Genomic DNA, 21464 nt, shown 5'->3' with positions numbered 1-21464 from the left:
AGCCGCGTGCGCTGATGATCGATGATTGCAAAGTGGCCGGTCACTGCTTGATGATTCATAAGAATTGTTTGTGATACGATTCGTGCCCGTCGCCGAAACAAGCAAGGTCGAGAAATCGCAATTCTTCAGGGTTGAGGACACAACTTGATGAGCCACAAGCGGCCACTCCAAAAGCGGACAGTCCGATTGATGCGCCAAAATTCTCTTGGCTGGTTTTCTAACACCAGGTGCGGTCAAATGAATTCTTTATCGGTGCGTCACTCTGCGTCTTCATAAAGAATTTCCTCTTCAAAAGCGCAAAAAAATTTTCCAGCTAATTTTTTCCTCTGCGCTCACTAAAAATCAATAAAGCCAACCAGTATAAATTTCTTAATAGTCCTTTTTTAATTTGTCATTAAAACTTTAATTCTTTCAAATTCCTTTTGCCAACAAATTCACAAAAAATCCATTCAAGAATTGTATTTTGCATTCACAATTTTTTGGAAATGTTTGGGCATGGAAAGAATAAAGTGTCATATATTATCACTTTTTTTATATTTATTTACGTGGAGAAAACTGAGAAATGATAAAAAAGACACAAATTTGTTTTGAATTTTCCTAGCAAGTGATTTTGCAACAAACAGTTTTTCTATTTTTTTTTTTAAGGAGTGACTAGAGGTACAGAACATGCTGGTCACAGTGAAGAACCTGGAGCAGCAGACCTTTCAGGTCGATGTTGATGAGAGCGGCTTAGTCAAGGACCTGAAAGAAAAGATTGAAAAAGACAAGGGATCTGGATATCCTGCCGCACAGCAACGACTCATCTACTCTGGCAAGATCTTAGAAGACCATCAGGTATGAAATTTTAACAAACTTGTATTTTACTGTTCTAATCACGTTTGTGTCGATTCAGGAGCTGAAGACACTTGGCCTGGATGAGAAGAAGTTCATCGTGTGCTTGGTGACTAAGCCCCCCAAAGCTGCAGAGGCTCCAACCCCTGAAGCTCCCGCAGCCAGCACCCCAGCTCCAGCACCTCCACCACCAACCACAAGTGCCCCTGCCCAACCTGCTGTACCTTCCCCAGCCCCTTCTTCTTCAGCCCCCGCCGCAGCTGTGAGCGGCCCTGCTGAGTCGACTCTGCTCACCGGGCCAGCTATTGACGCTATGGTCCAGAACATTGTCTCCATGGGATACGACGAAGCTCAGGTTTGTGAAGGATAAATAATTTTTTTCATCACCACAGGAAAATGCAACTTGTCCGTAATCAGCATTTAAACTAAGGATCAGATTGATAGTTTTTATTAACTAGATCACTTATTGGATTAACAATAAGAGTAAATATTTGAAATTTTTTTAGGTCAAAGAGGCACTGCGTGCATCTTTCAACAATCCAGATCGAGCCGTCGAGTACTTGATTAACGGCATTCCAGGAAACATTGAAGAGGCAGTGCCAGCTCCAGCTGCGGGTGGTGGTGTTGGTGGTGCTTTGATGATGGACGAAGAGGAAGGTGGCCTTGGAGAAGGCGAAGACCCATTGGCATTTTTGCGTACGCAGCCGCAGTTCCAGCAGATGCGTCAGGCCATCCAGCAAAATCCTCAGCTGCTGAATGCTGCCTTGCAGCAGATTGGCCAGACAAATCCAGCGCTGCTTGAACTCATTTCTTCCAATAGAGACGCCTTCATCCGCATGCTCAACGAAGGGTCTGCCGCTGGTGGCCCTGCTGGTGGTGGCGGTTCCGGAAACCCTGCTGGCCAGCCTGCTGTTCCTGGTGAAGGCCTGCTTCCCCACTCCATCCAGATCACGCCTCAAGATAAGGAAGCCATTGAGAGACTGAAGGACCTTGGGTAAGATCATGCAATTGATTGCTCAAACTTGTATTCTATTCTGTAATCAACTGTTTTTTTAATATGTTGAATGTTTTTTTTCCAGATTCCCTGAGCACCTTGTCGTGCAGGCCTACTTTGCCTGCGAAAAGAACGAGAACCTGGCGGCCAATTTCCTGCTCTCCCAAAACATGGACGACTGAGGCGTTCGCTTGAATGAATGTGGGTGGCTAAGCAGGCTGAGGAATTATGTGCAGGTGGACACAATAACTGACGATGAGATATTACAATATTTAAAGACATACCTTCAAATCAAACTCACACCAACCTTGCTTTAGCCTAATGAACACGCTGCGCTATGTGTTTGGTTTTCTATACCATAGTTTGCATGTAAGGTTTTTTTGTTTGAATAAATGCAATACGTTTAACAAATCATGAGCTCCAGCATTTTATTATTCGGACCAGCAATAATTAGAAACTCTTTTATTATTTGGTTAAATAAAATCAATCTACAAAAGTAATTTTATCTTTGAAAAAAAAAAGTAATAAAGTATACATCTTTTTTACTGAAACGTTAAGCCGTAGCGCTGCGTGACTTCGGGCGAGTGAGTAGACGCCACAGCAAGCAAGAGGGGCACATCGTTGGCCTCCAGATTGAGGGCAGAAGTCAGCCGGGTCATTTCACAAAAGTCGGTGGCTAGAAGCAGCTGCGCTAAGGCGTGGCTGTGAAGGCATATTTCACGTAGTTTTGATTCTATGTGTTGAAGGCACTAAAGTATGAAGTTAGTAATTATGTCGCAACAGAAATTTATTCTTACATATTCGGGCGGAGTGTCAAACTTGCAAAGGTGGTGCACGGATTCCAGCATGTCTGCAACCAATTGGGACATTCCCTGTCGTATTCCTAAATTATTCGAATGCCTCTCCGCTACATAAGTGTGACTAGAAACTATCTGAACCTCCCTGGAAAAACAAATTGAGTTTTCATCAAAATACCACAATTAAGGCAAAGATTGATTTTACCACTTGTCCACGTTTCCCATGACGCATATTGCTTCGGCGACAGCTTCTTTGTCGAATAGGGGTTGATAAGCAGAGAGCATCAGGTCTCTCTTTAGCTTTTCCCTCCACTCGGAAACGTCCTGGGTGCAAGCTTGCACTACCAAATCAGGGCTGTAAGTCTCGGATGTATAGCCCATTAGAGAGGCTGCGAATCCATTGTACGGCTGCGGGAGTCGCACTTCGGAGGATGGAATAGGTATTTCCATCAGTTGAGGGCCATCCTGCTCTTCATCGCTTAAGTCTTTCAAACATGTAGCTTCTTGTAGCTAAAAGGTGGATATTCACAAGAGAGTTCATTACATTTTTCTTAATAAAAAAAAATCAAGTCAAAAATAAAAATGTGGATTTTTTATTATTAGAAGTTCCAAAATTTTCTCACCTGTCTCAGAATTGAATGATCATCCTTAGGTGGGCTATCCATATTTTCATCATCTCCTACAACAAAAACAACTCCGAGATCAGCAACTGCACTAAAAGACTCTGGAGGAGCAGAGTTTTGTTTCACTGAATCGACTTTTCGCCTGGGCGGACTTCCCAGGTTGTTCACATGCCACATGATGGCCTCAGCTGGCACCCGACACAACCGGGACACCTTGTCTGAAATTAAGTCCACCTCAGACAGGCTTGGGTACAAAGACTTGACGTTTCCAACATCCGACAAACAACTGGCGTTTCTTCTCAGTCCTGGACGTGGCTCTTGGCAGACCAGGGTGCTCGAACTAAGGTCAATCCCCTTGGAGGTCAACGTCTTGGTCGAATTGCTCTGCAACAGGGAGTCGGTGGTGTTCGTGCTCAGTCTTTCCTCAAAGTTTTTGCTGACAGAACCGCAGCGTATGAAGTACGAGAGCATTCGCACAAGACGGTTGAGCACATCGGACTCGCTGCCAGTCACAATAGTGCGGGCAACTCGAAGTGGATGACCAAGGGCACCTTTGAGGTCGCCGAACTGCGCCCACAGAGCATTGTATGGATGGCACTTGGCAAGTGAATCGAGCTGTACAAAGATTTGATTAGTTTTTGCTTTTATTTTTAGGTCAAAGCAAACCATTTTGTTTGGGGAGTTTGGCGGTGGTCTGTTGAGAGGAGGAACCGCACCTGGCAATACCGTGCTGACCCATCCAAGGTGGTAGGTAAGAACAGCAGTGACTAGTGTGCTTACAAAACTGGAAATGAATTTTAAATTGTTTATCCGAGTTCAAGTTAACAAGCAACAACTTACAAGTGAGCAGACTTTGTTTCTAGAGAGGCGAGTAGGAAGCAAAGATCGTTTAGGAATGTTTGAGCAAGGCTTGTGTGAGCCCTTTCGGAAGATGCTGTCATCAGGCCAAGCCAAACCGGCCTGGGCAGCCGAGGAGAGGAGAAGAGATGCACCACCGACTCTTGCAGTTCGTCTGCGCCCTCTTTCATCAGGTGTAAAAAGCGTTCGCGGTGCGTGTACGACTTTTCTACCACTGCATGCATGCGTCGGATGATGCTGTCCAGCACTGGCACGTGATCAAAGAAAAAATCCTGCTGCGTTCTGGACAGAAATTTAAAATTAAAAGGTGAAATCTTAAAACTGTCAAAATATTTTTACTGATCCATTTCGTTTTCTCCAGAGAGTCTGAGGAGAACTGCGAGACCGAGCTTGCTCCTCTTTGCATCTTTGTTTGGAGACAAACTGGGCAATGCTTCAGAGGTTTCCATCGACGTGGCTACGTGTTTCATGAATCGCCTCTGCAAACTGCTCAAGCTGCCACTTGAATGATTCGGAAGCCACGAACCTACACCTTTTGAAAGACAAAATTTTATTTTATTTTTAAGGATCAGGTCAAGGCAGAGTCTTGTCGGGCCCTTTTATGATGGTGCAAAAGTCACCACCCAAATTGTATTTGTATTCCTTAATGACAATACATACAGAGAAGAAATTATATTCCTGATAAATTGCAAAATGGACAGACTATGAACTAACGTTTTATAACACACATGGGACTAAACTTGATCAATATTCTTTTATGCTGTATATTGACCTTGAAAAGTAATGCAATTGACTCTTGAACATTACTATGGTTTAAGCCAGAAATTTGGGAAGCTTTAAAAGACTTATATTGTACTTTTCTTACTATTGAAGGACGATTCTCGTGAATCAGGCTGCTGTGGTTCTCCAAGCGACCAGGAGTTGCAATTGTTGCTGCCAAGGCTTGCAGATTTAAAGGATGCCGCTCCTGAAAAGCCACTGTCCCCTTCACTCGCTTTCTTGTCCAGGTTGGCCCCCTCCATGCTAAGGTTCATCACAATCGACTCTCCCAGGGACGCTCCTGATGCACAGCCTACTGAGTCGTCACTAAGATTGAAGCTTTGTTAGATAAAAAAATTCCAAATCTTTAACGCAAACCTATTTTTATTGTGTGGGTTGTGATTTGTTGTGCTGGGCGACGGAAAAACTTTGGTGCACATAAGGCGGTTTGGGTTCTGCAAACAGTGCATCTTTAAAGAAGCACCTTGGAAGTTCAGAGGCACTGTTCCGAAAATCATGTCGCTCACGGCGGCCAAGTCGATTGTCTCGGTTGGGCGAGATAGCTGGTGCGAATTCAAATGTTAGCCATTAAAAATCAATACCAGCAATTTCATTTGAATGAGATTTAAACAAATTAACCGGAAAATACCTTATAGCCAAAGCCATTAGTAACTTCTACAAATACGGGGTCAGTCTTTTTTGTTTCACTCCTCAGCAGAGAGGGAAATTTTCTTGAGGATTTGGTTGCTGCCACGGCAACCTTCTGCACCGAGCTCGAGTCGAACAGAATTTTCCGGCGGCGCGACTCGCACTCTCTGAAGAGTAGCACCCTGACCTGGTCGGGGTCAAAAGTGAAAGGTACCCAGCTGAAATTCAAAAGGTGAAATCAAAAGAAAAAAGAAAATTTGTTATTTTTATCATTAATGAATAATCTATAAAAAAAAAAATAGGTCAATGGGAAATTTAGAACATGGCATTCAGGGCTGACTCGCAGTCCCTGTTTGCAACATTTGAATAAAAAATCTACTGAGGATCCTATTCTGCATTTTTTTTTTTTACCTCTCGTTAGCCTCATCGCCACGGCCGAACAGCCCAAAGTGGGGTCGACTGCTTTTGCTCCTTTTGTTGGCGAAGAGCTTGTTCAAAAGTGCCATCGCCCTACATCATGCCCTCCCTTTGGTCCTCGCCATCAGCATCAAAAATCACGGTCAGATTCGCGCACCAATTTCAAGCTCGGGGCCCAATTTGTTGTTTGCTCTCTCTCCTTCCTATTAGATTAGACACCGTCGTCGTGCTTCTAGTCCTTAAATAAAAGTCATGTGCTTCTTGAGGCCTCGAGCCAACAAACAGCCTCCGCTTTTTAAATCGCTCAAAATATTACCAAGAGTCACATGGGACATGATCGTTGCTGCTGGTCACATGATGTTTGTGATGTAAACACAAGGGGCAAGGGGCTGAAGGGGCCCCTTCCCTCAACTTCTCTCTTCTTTCTCCGCGGATGCTTGCGTCTCCCACCGCTAGGTGGTCTATGTTCTTTTCTAGTGCTGCTTTTACTTGCTATGGACATTAGAAGCTGGATTGGTAGAGACGCCATTTTTTTTGTTTCAGCACCCAGGCCGCCCGGGGTGTTGAAACCGAAAAATGGCGTCTCGACCAATCCATCTTCTAATGTCCATATTACTTGCTTATCATGACCACCCCAGAGTGCCAAGCGTCATCTTACGGAACTAGCGTCACAAACACGCAAAAAATAACAAAAATATTTATTTACATACTACATAATTTTAATTAATGCTAATAAGGAGCAGGGAAGGTAACCCTTGTTTTTTCTCGTCAAAAATTTTTTTCCATCCTCCCCTTAAGGAGGTTCTACGGCGAGAATTTTCGTCTCGTTCTTCGGCGAGAATTTTCGTCTCGTTCTTTGGCGAGAATTTTCGTCTCGTTCTTCGGCGAGAATTTTCGTCTCGTTCTTCGGCGAGAATTTTCGTCTCGTTCTTCGGCGAGAATTTTCGTCTCGTTCTTCGGCGAGAATTTTCGTCTCGTTCATCGGCGAGAATTTTCGTCTCGTTCTTCGGCGGTTCTTCAGCTTGAAACATGCCTTGTCTTGACGCTTCGTCCTGCGAGTGACCCGATAGACATTGTCCTGACCGTCTGGTTGGACCGACCAATGTTTTGAAAAGAAGATCCACTCTTTTCACATTGCAAAACTGATCTGTTAACTAAATCATCACAATTTGAAATTAATTTTAATTAACGAATCTTTCAGGCTGTCGGAGGCGGTTGCGAACTCCTTTTCTGACTTTTCTTGATCACAGAGTGTCCGTCCTCATGGCTCTGGCTATTGATGAGCTTTTGCACACTTCTGTCAATCTGAGCTGCTGAAGAGTTGACCCAGAGTCACACCTACAGGGTCACACAATGACCCTATTTGATCAAGACCAACTTGATTGGAAAAGAAAAGCTTATTGTCTGCCTTCAACGTCAAATCTTTATTCAAGGTATGTAATTATTTTTTTGTCCTCCAAGGATCGAGATTTCCAGCTGTATTTTGATTATAATTTAATTGAAAATTGCATTTGGACGACTGAAAATGATCCGTTCAGATGGACTAGGAATTTGAAACTGAGCATTTTTCAATTTATTTTTTTAAATTAACAAGTCCAAAGTTTTAATTTATTTTATTCAGAAATTTGAAAAAAATCTTGGCAGGAGTTTCCATCTATTTTTATTTCTATTTCCACTTTTCCTCGTGGTTTTTTTATGAAGCAATAAGCGGCAATAAGTAATATAAAAACCCATTGAGCAAAAGTTGGAATTTAGAATTAAACACCATGAAGAATCCCTTGATTGTGAATTTTAAAAAAAAAATCCCTATTTTCTGTTCAAAAGATTGACCCCACTGAAGTGAGCTTCAACGAGCAAGAGCAGAGCAGTGGGCCGTCTTGTAGGCGACAATATTCTTCCATTATCAACCAGTTGATAAACACCTCGAGCCTTCACCAGGGTGGGCAAGCACACCTCTTTGCCCATCCTGTGACGCGGCCATGGCAACTGGGAGAACCTCTTGGGCCGCAAATCGATCAGGCGATGACCATCTCGGGCCTGCACCAGGGTGGGCGGACCACCATCAACGCCCAGGAGATGTCCATGACGCGCCGAGGAGATCTGGAAGGGCCTCTTGGGCCGCAAATCAATCAGGCGATGACCATCTCGAGCCTGCACCAGGGTGGGCGTACCACCGTCAACGGCTTGTCCTTCCCTGGAATGGGTCGACTGATCGTGGATAGCCGTCTTGGCCCCACCTTGACCAGGCTATTACCAACTCAAGCCTGAATCAAGGCGGCCGAGCCACCGTCGACGGCCCGTCTTTCCCTGGAATGGGTCGCGTGGACCGAGATCAGCCGTTCTGGCCCCACCTTGATCAGGGAATTTTGAACTCAAGCCTTAATCAAGGCGGGCAAGCCACTGTCAACGGCCGACCCATCCCTGGAATGGGTTGTTTGGATCGAGATCAGCCGTTTTGGCCCCTACTTCACAAGGCAATTTCCAACTCCAGCCTGAATCAAGGTGGCCGAGTTGTCCAAGGATCCAAGAATGGCGAATCAGAACAGCGCAGGTGATTATTTACTGTTCAATCAGGTGTAATTTTATCATGGGAATTTAAATAGAAAAGACTTATTAAATTAATTTAATTTGCAAAATTTTCCAACTTTTCTTCTTTAGATACAACAAATTACACTTTTCTTAAAAAAAATTTATATTATTATTATCATTAATTTTTTTGGTGACTGATTTAATAAAGAAATTCAAGCTCCCTGAGACTGAGAGTTACCTAAAGTTTTTAGAAAATCAAATTTTTAAAATCTCTCACATTGATCCTATTTCTACGAGCAATGAATAACCCGAGCTGGAAACAACCATGTTTTGCTAGTAGGCACACTTTTACAAAGTACGCCTTCCCTTCATTTACTGTAAAAATAAAAATTATCACAAAATCAAATAACAAATGTATTTGCGAAAAATGCGATCAGGCGATGACGAACTCGAGCCTTCACCAGGGTGGGCGGACCACCATCAACGCCCAGGAGTTGTCCATGACGCGCCGAGGGCATCTGGAAGGGCCTCTTGGGCCGCAAATCGATCAGGCGATGACGAACTCGAGCCTGCACCAGGGTGGGCGGACCACCATCAACGCCCCGGAGTTGTCCATGACGCGCCGAGGAGATCTGGAAGGGCCTCTTGGGCCGCACATCAATCAGGCGATGATGGACTCGAACCTTCACCAGGGTGGGCGGACCACCATCTACGCCCAGGAGTTTTCCATGCCGCGCCCAGGGCATCTGGAAGGGCCTGTTGGGCCGAAAATTGATCAGGTGATATATAAGTTTATTAAAAATAATCTTAAGCAACAGATTACTCTCATTAATGTAGGCTTTAATATTTCTACAAATTCAAATTGTTTTTGCTTCTATGTTGTCGTATTATGTTAATCATACCACGAAGTGTAGCCTAGGTACTTGTTTACGATTGACAGTGAGTTATTTGCTTTGTGTTGAGAAATATCGTCTTAAGTAAAACTTCTGCTTAAATTCAATCAATTCTTGCTTCTAAAAATTATTCTAATTATTCTATTTTGGGCCTAGAAATTGCCTCCAACAAGAAGACATTTTTCAAACTGATTGAGATTTAAAAATTTTATTGGTCTGATATAAAAAAAGCAGCAAGGTTTCCAAACACAAAATTCCTTTTTATAGCAGCCAAAATTAATTTTATCCTGAAACTCTTCTTGGTTCAATATCAAAAGAAATTTCTAAATTAATTCGAAAAATAATTTATTATTTTTATTTTGTTTCCTTTCTAACAGGAAACGTGTACATGCAGGGAGTGTTCAACATTTGCAGCAAACCCTACAGCTGCATCACCTGTAAGACTAGATTCACAAGACACGACGACTTGATGAGGCATGAAAGAAAACACAGTGGTGCTGAACGTCTCAAAAGGCATTAGTGGAAGCTCGAATGCCAGGTCCAGTTTCTTCAAGATGCGCATCAAGAAAAATCATCAGACCCCAAAGCTAGAGAAACACTGACCACCAACGAGTGCCAGGGAAGACAATTTTTCTATTTTTTACCAGTTATTTCATGAAAGATGTTATTCAATTATTTAATCTCCATTAAATACATCAAAATACAACACGAACGTCTTATTGATAAAAACTTACATGAAACGTAAATTATAAATAAAAATGAAAATACATGAGATTAAGGATTAGAAACAATTATTTTACCCCTGTCAGCTCACGTTAATAAAATTTTAGTATGAAGTACTATTTATATTACTGTAGAGTTGAAAAAATAATGGAATGCGGCAGGATAAACAGACAAGAACTAAAAAGATATTTTTTCAAACAGCATAGTCTCTACAAAAGTTATCACGTCTGCTTCACAAAGCGAGATCAGAAAAACAAATTTTTTTTAATTTCCGTCTATCTTTAACAAGTTATTACGTCTGTGCCGCCGAGCGAGATAGGATGGAGGATGGACTAAAATAATTTTTTTTTTAAATCGAGGTCTGTCTTGAATAAATTATAACTTTTGTGCCGCCGAGCGTCTACGGATGGACTAAATTAATTTTTTTTTTAAATCAAGGTCTATCTTAAACAAGTTATTACATCTCTGCCGCCAAGCGAGTTTGGATGGACTAATTTTTTTTTTTTTAAATTGAGGTATGTATTCATGGTTGGTCCCATACGCTGAAGGGGGCGTAGTTTTTTAATTATAGAATGGTTGAGCTTACGACATTGTGACCAATTCCATTCAATTTAGCTTACCTTAATAGGTTTAAAACAACAATAAAATGATCAAGTCAATGTACCCTTTCGACGTAGTTAAAAATGAAAGATTAGTTCTCTCAATTGCCAACAGTTAACAACTGTTTCTTGCCATTCCAATTTTCTTGAGAATCGCATCTTTAGTAGGTTTTTCTATGGAGTAAATTACGAACATAAATATAAACCTGCCAAAAAATTTGTACCAATTATATCAGATCAAATAAAATAAACATTTTTGTATTGTAACAATACAATTTTTATTGAAACATCTGCGACTTCTCTTGAGCAATGACTTATTTAATCTTTACAAAACTGTATAGGGTTCAGTTTCACTTCAATATTTTTTACATTTTGCTTCTCTAATTTACGCTTTTTGCTTTTGGTAACCAATTATTTATATCACCTACTTTTACATAAAAGTTTGTCTAATAATAAGTATGTAATTTACTATAAATAATAAAAATTTTGATTTTTCAGATGGAAGAAAGTGTCTTCTTTTAAAAATAAATCTTGCTAGGTGACTGATTAAAAATTTTTGCGGACAATTAATTATGAACACAATTCAATGCCAGCGGACTTAATAGAAAATAACTTCAACAAAAATTATAACACTGCAACATGTCAAGATTATTTTAAATTTCAAATCTTGAGTGTTGTATTTAACATGAATGAATTTACCTCAGAGAACACATGTCACAAAAATAAAATCTGAAAGCAATTTTTGTGCTAAAACGCAATAAAATATTTGTGCTAACCACACATTAATTAAGCAAGAACGTTCGTACAAAAATCATCGCAAACTTGACAATGAAAAATTCGAATGTGCAACTGAAGCAGAACTGACTATACGACTGGCACATTTAAAAGGGCCTCATTAGGTGAGCTTGGATTGGAACTAGTGATCGAGGATACGCAAGTTGCCGGAAACAATTTTGTTTTCGAGGACTGCCCCTGCTGGGATGTCAATCCTGTCGCCATGGTTTGCAATAATAATCACGGTGCCCTAGAGGAAAAAAAGAATTATTTAATGCAATTTAAAGTAGAGGAAAGTTTAAAAATTTTTAAGGAAAAAAGAATTTCACAATATTCTAAAGCTGGCAACTTTAAATTTTCTCTTCAGAATTAAAAATAGAGATTAATGAATAAAGCAAATAAAGTTTTGAAATTTCACCTTCAAGGAGACCCCCTTTCCGAAGGTCACATCTCCTGACACGGTCAAGTGGTCTAGCTCGAGCAAATCAGGAATGTCGGAGAATCTGCTGAGGAATTCCTTCACTCTGGCAAAGTGGTTGTCACCCAGCTTAACCAAAGGGGTGGTGTCGAACATCCTCTGAGGACTCATGACCAGCGATCCATTCTTCAAGCTGTACAGGTTGCTCATGACGAGCAGCAGATCTGAGGTCTTTTTCACGGGCAAGAAACGACTTCTGGGTACGTTGATGCCTAATAATGTGATCATAAATATTTATTTTTCTTAGAAATTTTGATAAAACTCACCGAGACCACCTTCGAAGGTTTTCATAGCTGCGCCGACGGCAGTTTCCAGCTGGATCACATTCAGGCCATTATTCAGGGTCTTGTTGTTGACAATTATTTCCATGTTCAAATCTCCTTTTTTGATAACTCTATCAATCGCTGTAGTCAAAAGTATGCATTTATTAAAAAGAAGACTAAGAAGTCTCAAGAATTTACCATCCAGTTTGACCCACAAGTTATTGGTGTTAAAAAACTTGAAGGTTTTGACAGACTTGAAGTCGTCTACGTGCTCCTTGGGTACCTGGGCGATTTCAAGAAGGCGCAACTTTCCCTCGTACTGGATCAGGGTACCACCCTTGACGTCAGCCCTGGTTTTGTCAGTCACCTCCATGACAAATTCTGGGCTCTTGTTCTTGTTGTCCTCAGGGTTGAGCAGCAAACTTAGAATATTTAAATCGACGGTGGCGCCCAAGTTGTCAATGTTGGAAATGAAGCAGTACTCTCGACCCTTAAAATTATTTTTCCAAATTAATATGAAAAACAGATTTAATCAATAAAAATACCTCATCGATGAATTTTTTAAGTAGCCCTGAGTTGTAGAGACTCTCGTAGAAGTCGCCGTGACCTGGTGGGTACCACGCCTCGATGTCCGACTCGACGTTGCAGTTCTTCGAAACGGGGAGCAGAGATTCTCGGTTGATTCTTGGATAGCAGCTCTGGTTAAAGGTGTGGATGTCGACCTGAAGGCCCTTGTATTTGCGAATGACCTTCTGCGTGTCCTCGTCCGTGTTAAACGAGTTCATGAGAACCAGTGGCACGTTGGTCTTGTAGGTCTTGTTCAGGTCCTGTACAAGAGGATTGTCCATGAAATGATCGACTTAATATTTAAAATATGCATAGGTTAAATACTTTAACACAAATTAACATTTTCATTTAAGAATTTCAAAATTGAGAGTTTGATTGATTGTGTTTTAATTAAAATTTGGTTTTTCCACAATTGGGGTTTTAAAAAAAACCCATCTGAGTGTAAGGAAAGCTTCATTTAAAATTTAAAAACTTTTAATTGAAAGAAATATTTTGTACCAACGTAATTAAACATAAGTTATTTACTTTGTACTTTTTTATATAAAAAATAATAATAGAGAATAAAAGACTTTTAATTGATTTCAAACTTAAATTAGTGATTTTACCTCAATTTGCTGCACGGTCAAGTCAAGGAAGGTGAGGTCACTGCGGACAGCGATCACCGACTTGGGACCCTGACAGCCCATGGAGGTGCCGAGGCCACCGTTCAGCTTGACCACAACCAGTTTGGACAGCATGTTTTGCACCTGCTCGGTCGCAGGCTGCTTCAGAGTGCTGTAATTCTTGACGGCGTTCTCTGGCAGCTTCTCGATGCTGTCCCAGTCCACCGAGGGACCCTCTTCGAGCAGGAAGCGCGCGTACAGACGCTGGAAACCGTCGAACTCCTTCTGCACTTGCTGCATGGCCGAAAAGAACAAATTCAAATTATCAGAAAAATCGTTTTCAAATTCAAATTATTTTCAATGTGTATTTGGAACAATGCAAAACTTTACATTGTTGCAAGAATTTTGAGATGATTTTGCATTATTTGAAATATATTTATTTTATTCTTCAAAATTCTTTTAGAATTTAAAATAAAACAAAACAAAAATTTACCCATTTTTTCTCTTCAGTAACGGTGGCGTGAAGTTTGTCCAGTTCCTGTGCAAGCTGGATTTGGGCATCTCTCTTGGTGAGTTCTTTGAACTCCCTCGAGCCTGAAGGTGCTCTTTGGTGTCGGAGCTGAAAAATTAATTAAAACGTCAGAACGTAAAAAAAAACGTAAAATTTTATCTCTGCAGTTTTGACCTGTTCTAAGAAATAGTCCATATTTTTGGCTACAATTTAGATTTAAAAATAAAATTATATTGGAGCTTCGCGCTGGCCGTGTGCTCCAGTCAGACTGATTGTGACAAAGGCGACCGATTCACACTGCGCGCTCTTATCAATCTGTTATTTTCTCCGGCCGCCTTATCGGTGAGTGACTGTCATAGCAAATGAGCTTCCACTCAGGCCACAATTAAAAAATCGTTAATCGGTTTCAAAGGACTTCGAGAAGAAGAAAAGTGAGCTGAAAAATCAAAACGCGAGGTGGAGGATTTGAATTTGGGCTGATTTATGATTGTTGCCTTTCATAGGCAACTTTTAATGGGTTTTAAATTGTTGGTGACAGATATTGCAAGAATTTATTGTTGCGTGCTTTAAAGGAATCGTTATTGGCATCAGGGTCAAAATTATCTGGACAAGGAACAAAGATTTCCTTTGTCTGAAGTCATTGTGCAGTGGAATTCGAGAGCTGAAAATTGATTTTGTTCATAAGATTATTTTTATAAATATTACAAATATTAATCATATTTATAATATGAAAATTTTATTGATGATTAAATGGATTAGTTCAATTTTTTTCGATATTAAGAAACAAAATATTTTCGATAAAAAATAATCATGGCATAAGATTCGACTAAGCAATTTTTCAATCTAAATATTCAACTTAGAAAGTTTTTAATTAGAGATTTATTCTGGTTTCATAACAACTCTAATGATCAGCGCATAATTACAAATAATTCAGAAAAATAGGATTGAGGAAAGAAGAAACAAATTAAATTGACAATTTGAGTCGCCGTTATTGTCCCTAAATTTATTTTCCCCAAAACCAATTTCTCCATTTCCCCAAAAATTAAAACCCTTAAATGCATTTCCCCTAAATTTTATAAAATTTTACCCCTAAAATGAGAATTTTTAATATATCTGATAAGCTTAAAAACACGATTATCAATATTTTGACCAAAATTATTTGTTAAAAAATTTTTGGATTCAATCGTTAATTAAATAAATAAACGAGATGCATCATCCAAATGTCCAAAAATACAAACAAAATTTGAGTTACAAAAAAAAATAGACATTCTTAAAAAGCTTTTGAGAAAAAAATTAATGAATGTAAAATTTACACATTTTCTTTAGAAAAAAGAAAATTTGAAATCCTAATTTGATTAATTTAATATTATTTTAATAACCAACACCACGATGATTCATTTCAAGGCACGAGGCTCGTATTATTATTTTTTGCTCTAATACAATCAATTATAAAAACATAAAAAATTTGAGAAAAATTACCAGATCACCCATTTTGAATTTGAAAATTTCTTCAGCAGCAGCGCAATTAAAAATACTGCACATGAATGAAAATCCTCGGAAAAGTGCAAATTGTGTCTCCGGGCAGCGGTTGAACGATTTCAAAAGTATGTAATTCAAAGACTCATTGACGGAAAAACTGGCGACGAAAGCAAAACGCAAAATGAGCTGATGTTTGACGTGGACGCAAAACGCAACACAGCAGGAAAATGTAAACTAAAGTCTCTAATTGGTTGTTAATTGGAACGCGCCTTTTTTAATCACTTTTTAGCTCAACTTGCAGGATTGTTTGTGCTGAAATAAATGCAACGCCATGCACAAAAAAATTAAAATAATAACAGGGAAACGAGCATCGGCCGAAGCTGCACGTACTGCGGCTCCACTCGCGAGATCCACGCAAAAATTAAATATAATTTTTTTTGTCATTCTCTGGCCAAGGTCGATCTCGTGGGTGACCCGCGGGTCAGCGCGAATCGTCTCGAGATATCGCAGCTCTTTTTCTTATCGGCTGTCAACAGCAGCTTCAAATGATGCCGATAAGAAAAAAATAAGACTCACTTTCTTTTCTCCGGTGCTCAATCGTCTTTCCGTCATCCTGACGAGATAAAAATTTGGACGAAAAGAAGATCAGATGAAGAAGAAGAGGTGCCCGCGGACGATAATAACAACGAGAGAGAAAAGCGACACGCCCACTTTTCGTTCGGTCCGTGACCTTGCGCGCGCCGCGAAGGTTACGAAAAAATTCTAAAATCGGCGCCGCGGCTGCCCGCAGCGACCGACAGAGCGTGCTGCCGGCGGCGCCACCCGCGAAACCAGACGTGCACCACGATTTCATAGAAATCTTTTTTAACTTTTTAACCCTCTTATGCTATGTATTGCCATGCCCATTATATGGTCTTGCTAAAATTTGACAATCAATTTAAAAGTAGCCCTAACCCTGGTTGTAATTTTTTTTCTCATAATATATAATATTTAATTCTGTTATAACTCTTTTTGTCAAAATTATTTCAAAGGCCATGATGAACTATTCTCGCATCATTTAGAGCAGCTGGAAATATCGTTTTGATAAAAACAATAACCGAACAACAAAACCCCACTTAAGAAAAATGCGGGGTTTCAATTAAATACACCTAAATTAGTAAGGGTTAAATATTGATTCGAGTGAAGATTGAAGTAAGTTGGAATCGCGCTGGTTAAATATTTGATTCCTATTTATTGTTAGATTTCATTAAGAAACTTAATCGAAAACACTGAATTTTAGAAGATTAAAGCGGATTAAAGGATTAAATTTCATGATTAACTAACTTTTTTTAAATCTGCCTGTTGAAAATAAATGAAAATTCCTCATATACCAACCGAGTGAAGTTCACAACGTAAAACTGTTGATGTTTCACCTCAAATTTTATGCAAGGAAAATATTATTCTCATTGTCAGTGTCAGTGAAGATACTCAATGAGCCATCTTCATTAAAAAAGCAAACAAAGCTGTCATGGAAAATGACTCGCGATTAATAACGCAAAGTGCGCTCAAGAATATAAATATAATAATTATTACTATTGTTCTTTATTGACATAATAATAAGTCAATAAAGAATAATATAATTTTTTTCCAGTAATCGCTTTGAGAAAACATTTGTAATATTCTGGCTATTTCCAGCGCAAATTCAGTCATATTTATTTCAAACATTCTCAGGCTTGCTCCAGTTTTGATGGGTCAAAGCTTCTTGCTTTATTTTGCTTTAATTATCATTATAGGATAAAAAACTTTCATAACAATATTTGCCACCGGTAAAAAAACCCACCACTGAACCACGACAGATAATTTTTATTTAATTTTTTTTTTATAATATTTGGTTTGGACAGCATTAATTATTGGGTAATTTGAAATTAACACACTCCTAACTGCTCTAAATACATCCAACGAAAAAACTATAAAATTTGTCAAGTAAAACATACAGTTTGTTTCCCTCACAAAAAAAGAAAATCCTCAAAACTAAAATTGTAAAAATTGAAAGAAAAATAGCCTCTAATTAATTTCACTTCTCGTATACTATTATTATACATCAAAATAATATCACTTTATGACTCATAATTGAAGGGTCGCACAATTTCTTACCAACTTGATGCTAATATAAAGTTGTTTTTTTTATACAAAAATAATTAAATGGTTAAAAATTCATTAGAGGCGTTTTTTTTTTCAAGTGACCAAATTTTGCAGTATTTTTCCGCAAGTTTGTAATAATAAGATTGTTTGCCGTGCTAATGGTTAGATTTAACGTTGCGTGTAGAATTATGAAATTGCAGTAAACACGGTTCGGGCGTGTCGTCGCGTGTATTTATCGCATCTCGCAGTGGCTAGGATAAATCACACGCCCATATTAGGTGTCGTCACCGAGAGGTGTGCACGCGAGAGGGTCGTTGTCATTGAATCCCTTGGCTTGAAACCAGTCCGAATGTCTGTCCGATCGAGAGAGCAGCTATTTCTTTGTAGCTTATTTGTATGCAACTCTTCTACGAATATAAAGCGGCAGAGATCTTCACGCTCTCTTAAGTCTGTCCAGGGCTGACTGTCGAGAAATTGTCGCAATGCAAATTATACGTAGCACGTGGGCCTGAGCAAAATATGACTTGGTCTTATGTGAGAAAATTACACCCACGCAAATTAAATTCCATTTTTAAATTCTGAAAGCTTTTATTTATTATGAATGGGCGTTCGTTCAAAAATCATGCTAATATTTAATTACATCTCAAATTTCTGAGAACTTTTCCTGCTTGTCAATTTTTTTTAGTTTGTAGTGCAAATTGTGCTTGAAATAAGAAGTCAAAAATCTGGTTCACCTTGAGAACGAAAAGCGCGGTGATGAGCGTGGTGCAAATTTGCTAGTTTCTCATTCGCACACTCATTAATTGAGGAACACAGGGAGCTTATAAGGATGCTGATAGTATCTTAAACGCCCAAACCAAAATGCAATTTATAGCATAAGAGAGAATAAAATTGTAACAAAATTTAATTTCATAAAAATTCAATCTTGCTTGATAAAAAAAGCGGTTGAAATGGATTTTGAAGAGTTTTCTTGATCTTATTTTACATTGGAAATAAATTCAATAGGTTCAATGAAATTTAAAACTAAGCTTAACCTTCATGGTGAATTGAATTTAAATTTAAATTAAAGTTTAACCTAGTTGAAAAAATAAAGGTTCTGCTGGTAAATTAATTTAATGGCGCAACATTTATCTCATATTCTAACCGACTTTTTTTGCATTTTTGAAATGTAGAAGCGTTGGAAATTACAAATTGGGAGCAAAATATTTAAATTTTCATAGTACAAGGAGAAAAACAAATGAACCGATTTGAATATGGTCACCCATATTGTGATTATTTGATTGTTGTATCGAAGATTATTTTATCGTTTTTTTTTTATTATTGTCCAACAATTATTAATAAAATTGCAAATACAAAGGAAAGCTTTTTAAGATATATCTTGTTGAAAACGAATTAAATTATTTATTTCCATTTCTTTGGGCCATTTTTCTCAGTAAAATTAAAAGTGCAAAATGGAAAAAAAAGACAAGAGGGTGTCTGCCAAAAGTCACAGCATAAAAAAAGACTCGGCCGTGAACCCGCAGGTTAAAAAAAAAAACACGAGAACCAGGAAGTTGTCTGTCGGTAATTTTACAACCATCAATAAAGCCCTTCAACGCAAATTACGCGCTCGATCGGTCAATCAAATCCTGTGAGAAGAGAACCAAACAAAATTTTGACGCATCTTTTTTCATTTCACCTTTTTCGCGTGTGTATCGTAAAAGAGCGTCTCGCGTACATTAAAGCAGCGAGTCGCCGCGACCTTGACGGTCCAGGTATAGGAAACCAGTGGTGCAGGCGGCGAGATCGACGCGGCTCCAAGGCCGATCGCGATTTTGTCCAGATCAGGTAAGCTAGGGGGGCTGGGTGCGGTCCACTGGCAGGTCCAGGTATAAAACGCCGGCCCCCCAACCCCCAGCACCAGTCTCTGATCAACCACGGACTAAAATCACTCACCATGAACACTCTCGTAAGTACTCAATAAATAGTAAAACTTTTTATTTATCTGGCTTGAAAATTGCTTATCTAAAAACTTACAATTAAAGTCACAGAGAATCTAATGATTTATCTTTTTAGAACCGCATTCCAAACAAAAGAACCGGCCTACGAAAAGTTCTAATTGTTTTTTAATTTTATATCAATAACCAAAAAAGGTTTTTCAAAATATTTTTCCTAAAACAAACTTTTTTTTTTAACTTTTTTCAATTCACGTTTGCATATTAATTTATAACGGTTAATTTAACTTTCTCTATGGAACTAAAAATATTAAAAAATTGCTACAATAGCTATTTTTTCCAAATTATTATTATTATTATTTTTTATATATATATATATATATATATATATATATATATATATATATATATATATATATTTATAATAGCTTGATAATTATCTGGCCTTGATATTGAACCCTCCTTTTAAATAAATGACCCAAATCATTCTATCTTACTGCCTTACTAAAATTTATATAAACAATTTTGTTCCCTTACCTTCGGCATTGTCAGACTGATCTAGACTAACTAAACCTAAAGTTGTTCTCGTTGCACGAGCATTTGTACGATTTCAAAAATCAATCCTTGACACTGTATCCTATGAAAGCCTCCAAATATTTTTTCTTCAAATTTTTTTTCAATATTTAAAATAAATTCAATTACCAGAGCATGAAAGCCGGAGAATTCATTGAGCGTTGCTTTTAAATTGAAAAATGCGAGCGCGACAAGTGCCATCCGAAATAATATAATGAATTAAGAGCCGCAGCCGACACAAAATAATTGTAACTCACCATGGTCTCCTCCGTCGGTGTTCACAGGTCGTTCTGTCTGCCCTGCTGGCTTGCGCCGCCGCTGCCCCCGGCCCTCTGCTCGGCGCCCCCCTCCTGCCCAAGGTGAGAGTGGCCCCCGCTGAGGTGACCGTGGTCAAGCAGCAGGTGCCCGTCATCCAGCACGAGTACGTGCAGCGCGACGTGCCCGTGCCCTACCCCGTCGTCAAACACGAGGTGGTCCAGCCTGCCCCCATCCACGTCCCCGTCGCCCCCACCGTCTACGCCGCCGCCCCCGCCGTCGTCGCTGCCCCCGCTGCCTACGCCGCTTACGGCGCCTATGCCGCCGCCCCTCTGGCCTACGCCAACATTGCCAACCCCGCCGTTGTCAAAGTTTACTAAATCAAGTCTGAGCAATACAAATAAATTATGATGAAAGAAAATTGAATTGAGAAATGAGTTTTATTTCAAGCCTCTTCCACCTGCGTGAAGACGGGAATGGTTGCATAATTAGCACCTGCTGCAGCAGAGGAGATTGTTTGAACAAAGAGGTGAAAATTATTCTAACAGTTAATTGATGTGCAAACAATAAGGAATCCACACTTTAATGGAAAAGAGCCCAAGGAGCCTGTTAAGGAAATATTTAAGAGAAATAATTTTTTTGTTTAGTTGCACCGTTATTTCTTTATCAAAATCTTTTTAAACTTCTGATTTTAAATATATTTTTTATTATTTATATATAATATAATTTTTTTAATATATAATATTTCAATAATTTTATCACTTATCATCTTATTTAAATTAACAAATTTTAATTAATTTTCTAAATATATTTTTAGAGTAGGAAGTATATTATTAAATAATAATTAATTAAAATAATTCCTTTAAAATAATTTTTTCTCTACATTTATTTTTATATATTGACGTCTATCACTCTTCATTAGATAAAGTGGTTGATCCTATTAAGATCATCTTAATTAATCTTGAATTATTACCACATAAGACCATCTTTTAGTCGGAAGTTTCCGAAGTTTGTAGTCGAAAATACTTGTTTTCTGGATGCAAATGAGCGGTCGTTGGCTTCTCTTTTCACCTTGAGCTGGCGCCCGGCTGCTGAAATCTCTCGAGGCAATAACCATGTCTCAGGCCCTCATTTTCTTTCTCTTTTTATCTTTTTATATAAGAAGTTAAGAAAGAGGCTGTAAGAAGCTTGATATTCTTTTCAGTTGTAAATTTAGATTTGAAGCGTTAATAATAG

The 21464-nt window shown here is 38.9% G+C and overlaps 4 protein-coding genes and 1 long non-coding RNA gene across 10 annotated transcripts; 3 read left to right on the top strand and 2 right to left on the bottom strand.

The window, feature by feature from the left end:
- Positions 1 to 30: 30 nt before the first annotated feature.
- Positions 31 to 2242, top strand: LOC132195533 (UV excision repair protein RAD23 homolog B-like). 2 transcript variants are annotated; one of them, XM_059617602.1, is made up of 5 exons: positions 31 to 252; positions 646 to 834; positions 893 to 1186; positions 1338 to 1825; positions 1911 to 2242. In XM_059617602.1, the coding sequence occupies exons 2-5, from the start codon at positions 667 to 669 to the stop codon at positions 2005 to 2007; spliced, it is 1047 nt and encodes a 348-aa protein (XP_059473585.1). In that variant the 5' UTR covers positions 31 to 252; positions 646 to 666; the 3' UTR covers positions 2008 to 2242. The 2 variants fall into 2 exon arrangements, with proteins under 2 accessions (XP_059473585.1, XP_059473584.1); XM_059617601.1 differs by having other exon boundaries at positions 33 to 227.
- LOC132195530 (folliculin-interacting protein 2) lies at positions 2228 to 6371 on the bottom strand. The gene is made up of 12 exons (XM_059617598.1): positions 6244 to 6371; positions 5922 to 6165; positions 5512 to 5728; positions 5241 to 5425; positions 4969 to 5189; positions 4443 to 4635; positions 4086 to 4385; positions 3912 to 4029; positions 3246 to 3860; positions 2828 to 3132; positions 2623 to 2767; positions 2228 to 2574 (listed from the first exon to the last, which is right to left on the bottom strand). Exons 2-12 carry the CDS (start codon positions 6014 to 6016, stop codon positions 2368 to 2370), a joined length of 2601 nt encoding a protein of 866 aa, XP_059473581.1. The 5' UTR covers positions 6017 to 6165; positions 6244 to 6371; the 3' UTR covers positions 2228 to 2367.
- A 203-nt stretch (positions 6372 to 6574) lies between these two features.
- LOC132195134 (uncharacterized) lies at positions 6575 to 11193 on the top strand. 2 transcript variants are annotated; one of them, XR_009441616.1, is made up of 5 exons: positions 6575 to 6675; positions 7129 to 7360; positions 7752 to 8478; positions 8894 to 9235; positions 9727 to 11192. It is a non-coding gene; the product is annotated as an uncharacterized LOC132195134 (long non-coding RNA). The 2 variants fall into 2 exon arrangements; XR_009441617.1 differs by lacking the exon at positions 6575 to 6675 and adding an exon at positions 6850 to 7076 and having other exon boundaries at positions 9727 to 11193.
- Positions 11194 to 11304: 111 nt separating this feature from the next.
- LOC132195132 (UTP--glucose-1-phosphate uridylyltransferase) lies at positions 11305 to 20369 on the bottom strand. 4 transcript variants are annotated; one of them, XM_059616919.1, is made up of 8 exons: positions 20231 to 20369; positions 13849 to 13974; positions 13359 to 13649; positions 12732 to 13013; positions 12385 to 12676; positions 12190 to 12327; positions 11864 to 12135; positions 11305 to 11695 (listed from the first exon to the last, which is right to left on the bottom strand). In XM_059616919.1, exons 1-8 carry the CDS (start codon positions 20231 to 20233, stop codon positions 11588 to 11590), a joined length of 1512 nt encoding a protein of 503 aa, XP_059472902.1. In that variant the 5' UTR covers positions 20234 to 20369; the 3' UTR covers positions 11305 to 11587. The 4 variants fall into 4 exon arrangements, with proteins under 4 accessions (XP_059472902.1, XP_059472900.1, XP_059472899.1 ...); XM_059616917.1 differs by lacking the exon at positions 20231 to 20369 and adding an exon at positions 15922 to 16081; XM_059616916.1 differs by lacking the exon at positions 20231 to 20369 and adding an exon at positions 15346 to 15703.
- LOC132195133 (uncharacterized) lies at positions 19259 to 20654 on the top strand. The gene is made up of 2 exons (XM_059616920.1): positions 19259 to 19414; positions 20258 to 20654. Exons 1-2 carry the CDS (start codon positions 19403 to 19405, stop codon positions 20606 to 20608), a joined length of 363 nt encoding a protein of 120 aa, XP_059472903.1. The 5' UTR covers positions 19259 to 19402; the 3' UTR covers positions 20609 to 20654.
- Positions 20655 to 21464: the final 810 nt, after the last annotated feature.

The sequence above is a fragment of the Neocloeon triangulifer genome, unplaced genomic scaffold (assembly GCF_031216515.1).
Source record: "Neocloeon triangulifer isolate White Clay Creek 2 clone unplaced genomic scaffold, ASM3121651v1 ptg000009l, whole genome shotgun sequence".
NCBI classification, from domain to species: domain Eukaryota; kingdom Metazoa; phylum Arthropoda; class Insecta; order Ephemeroptera; family Baetidae; genus Neocloeon; species Neocloeon triangulifer.
This window is presented reverse-complemented; position numbering and strand designations above follow the sequence as displayed.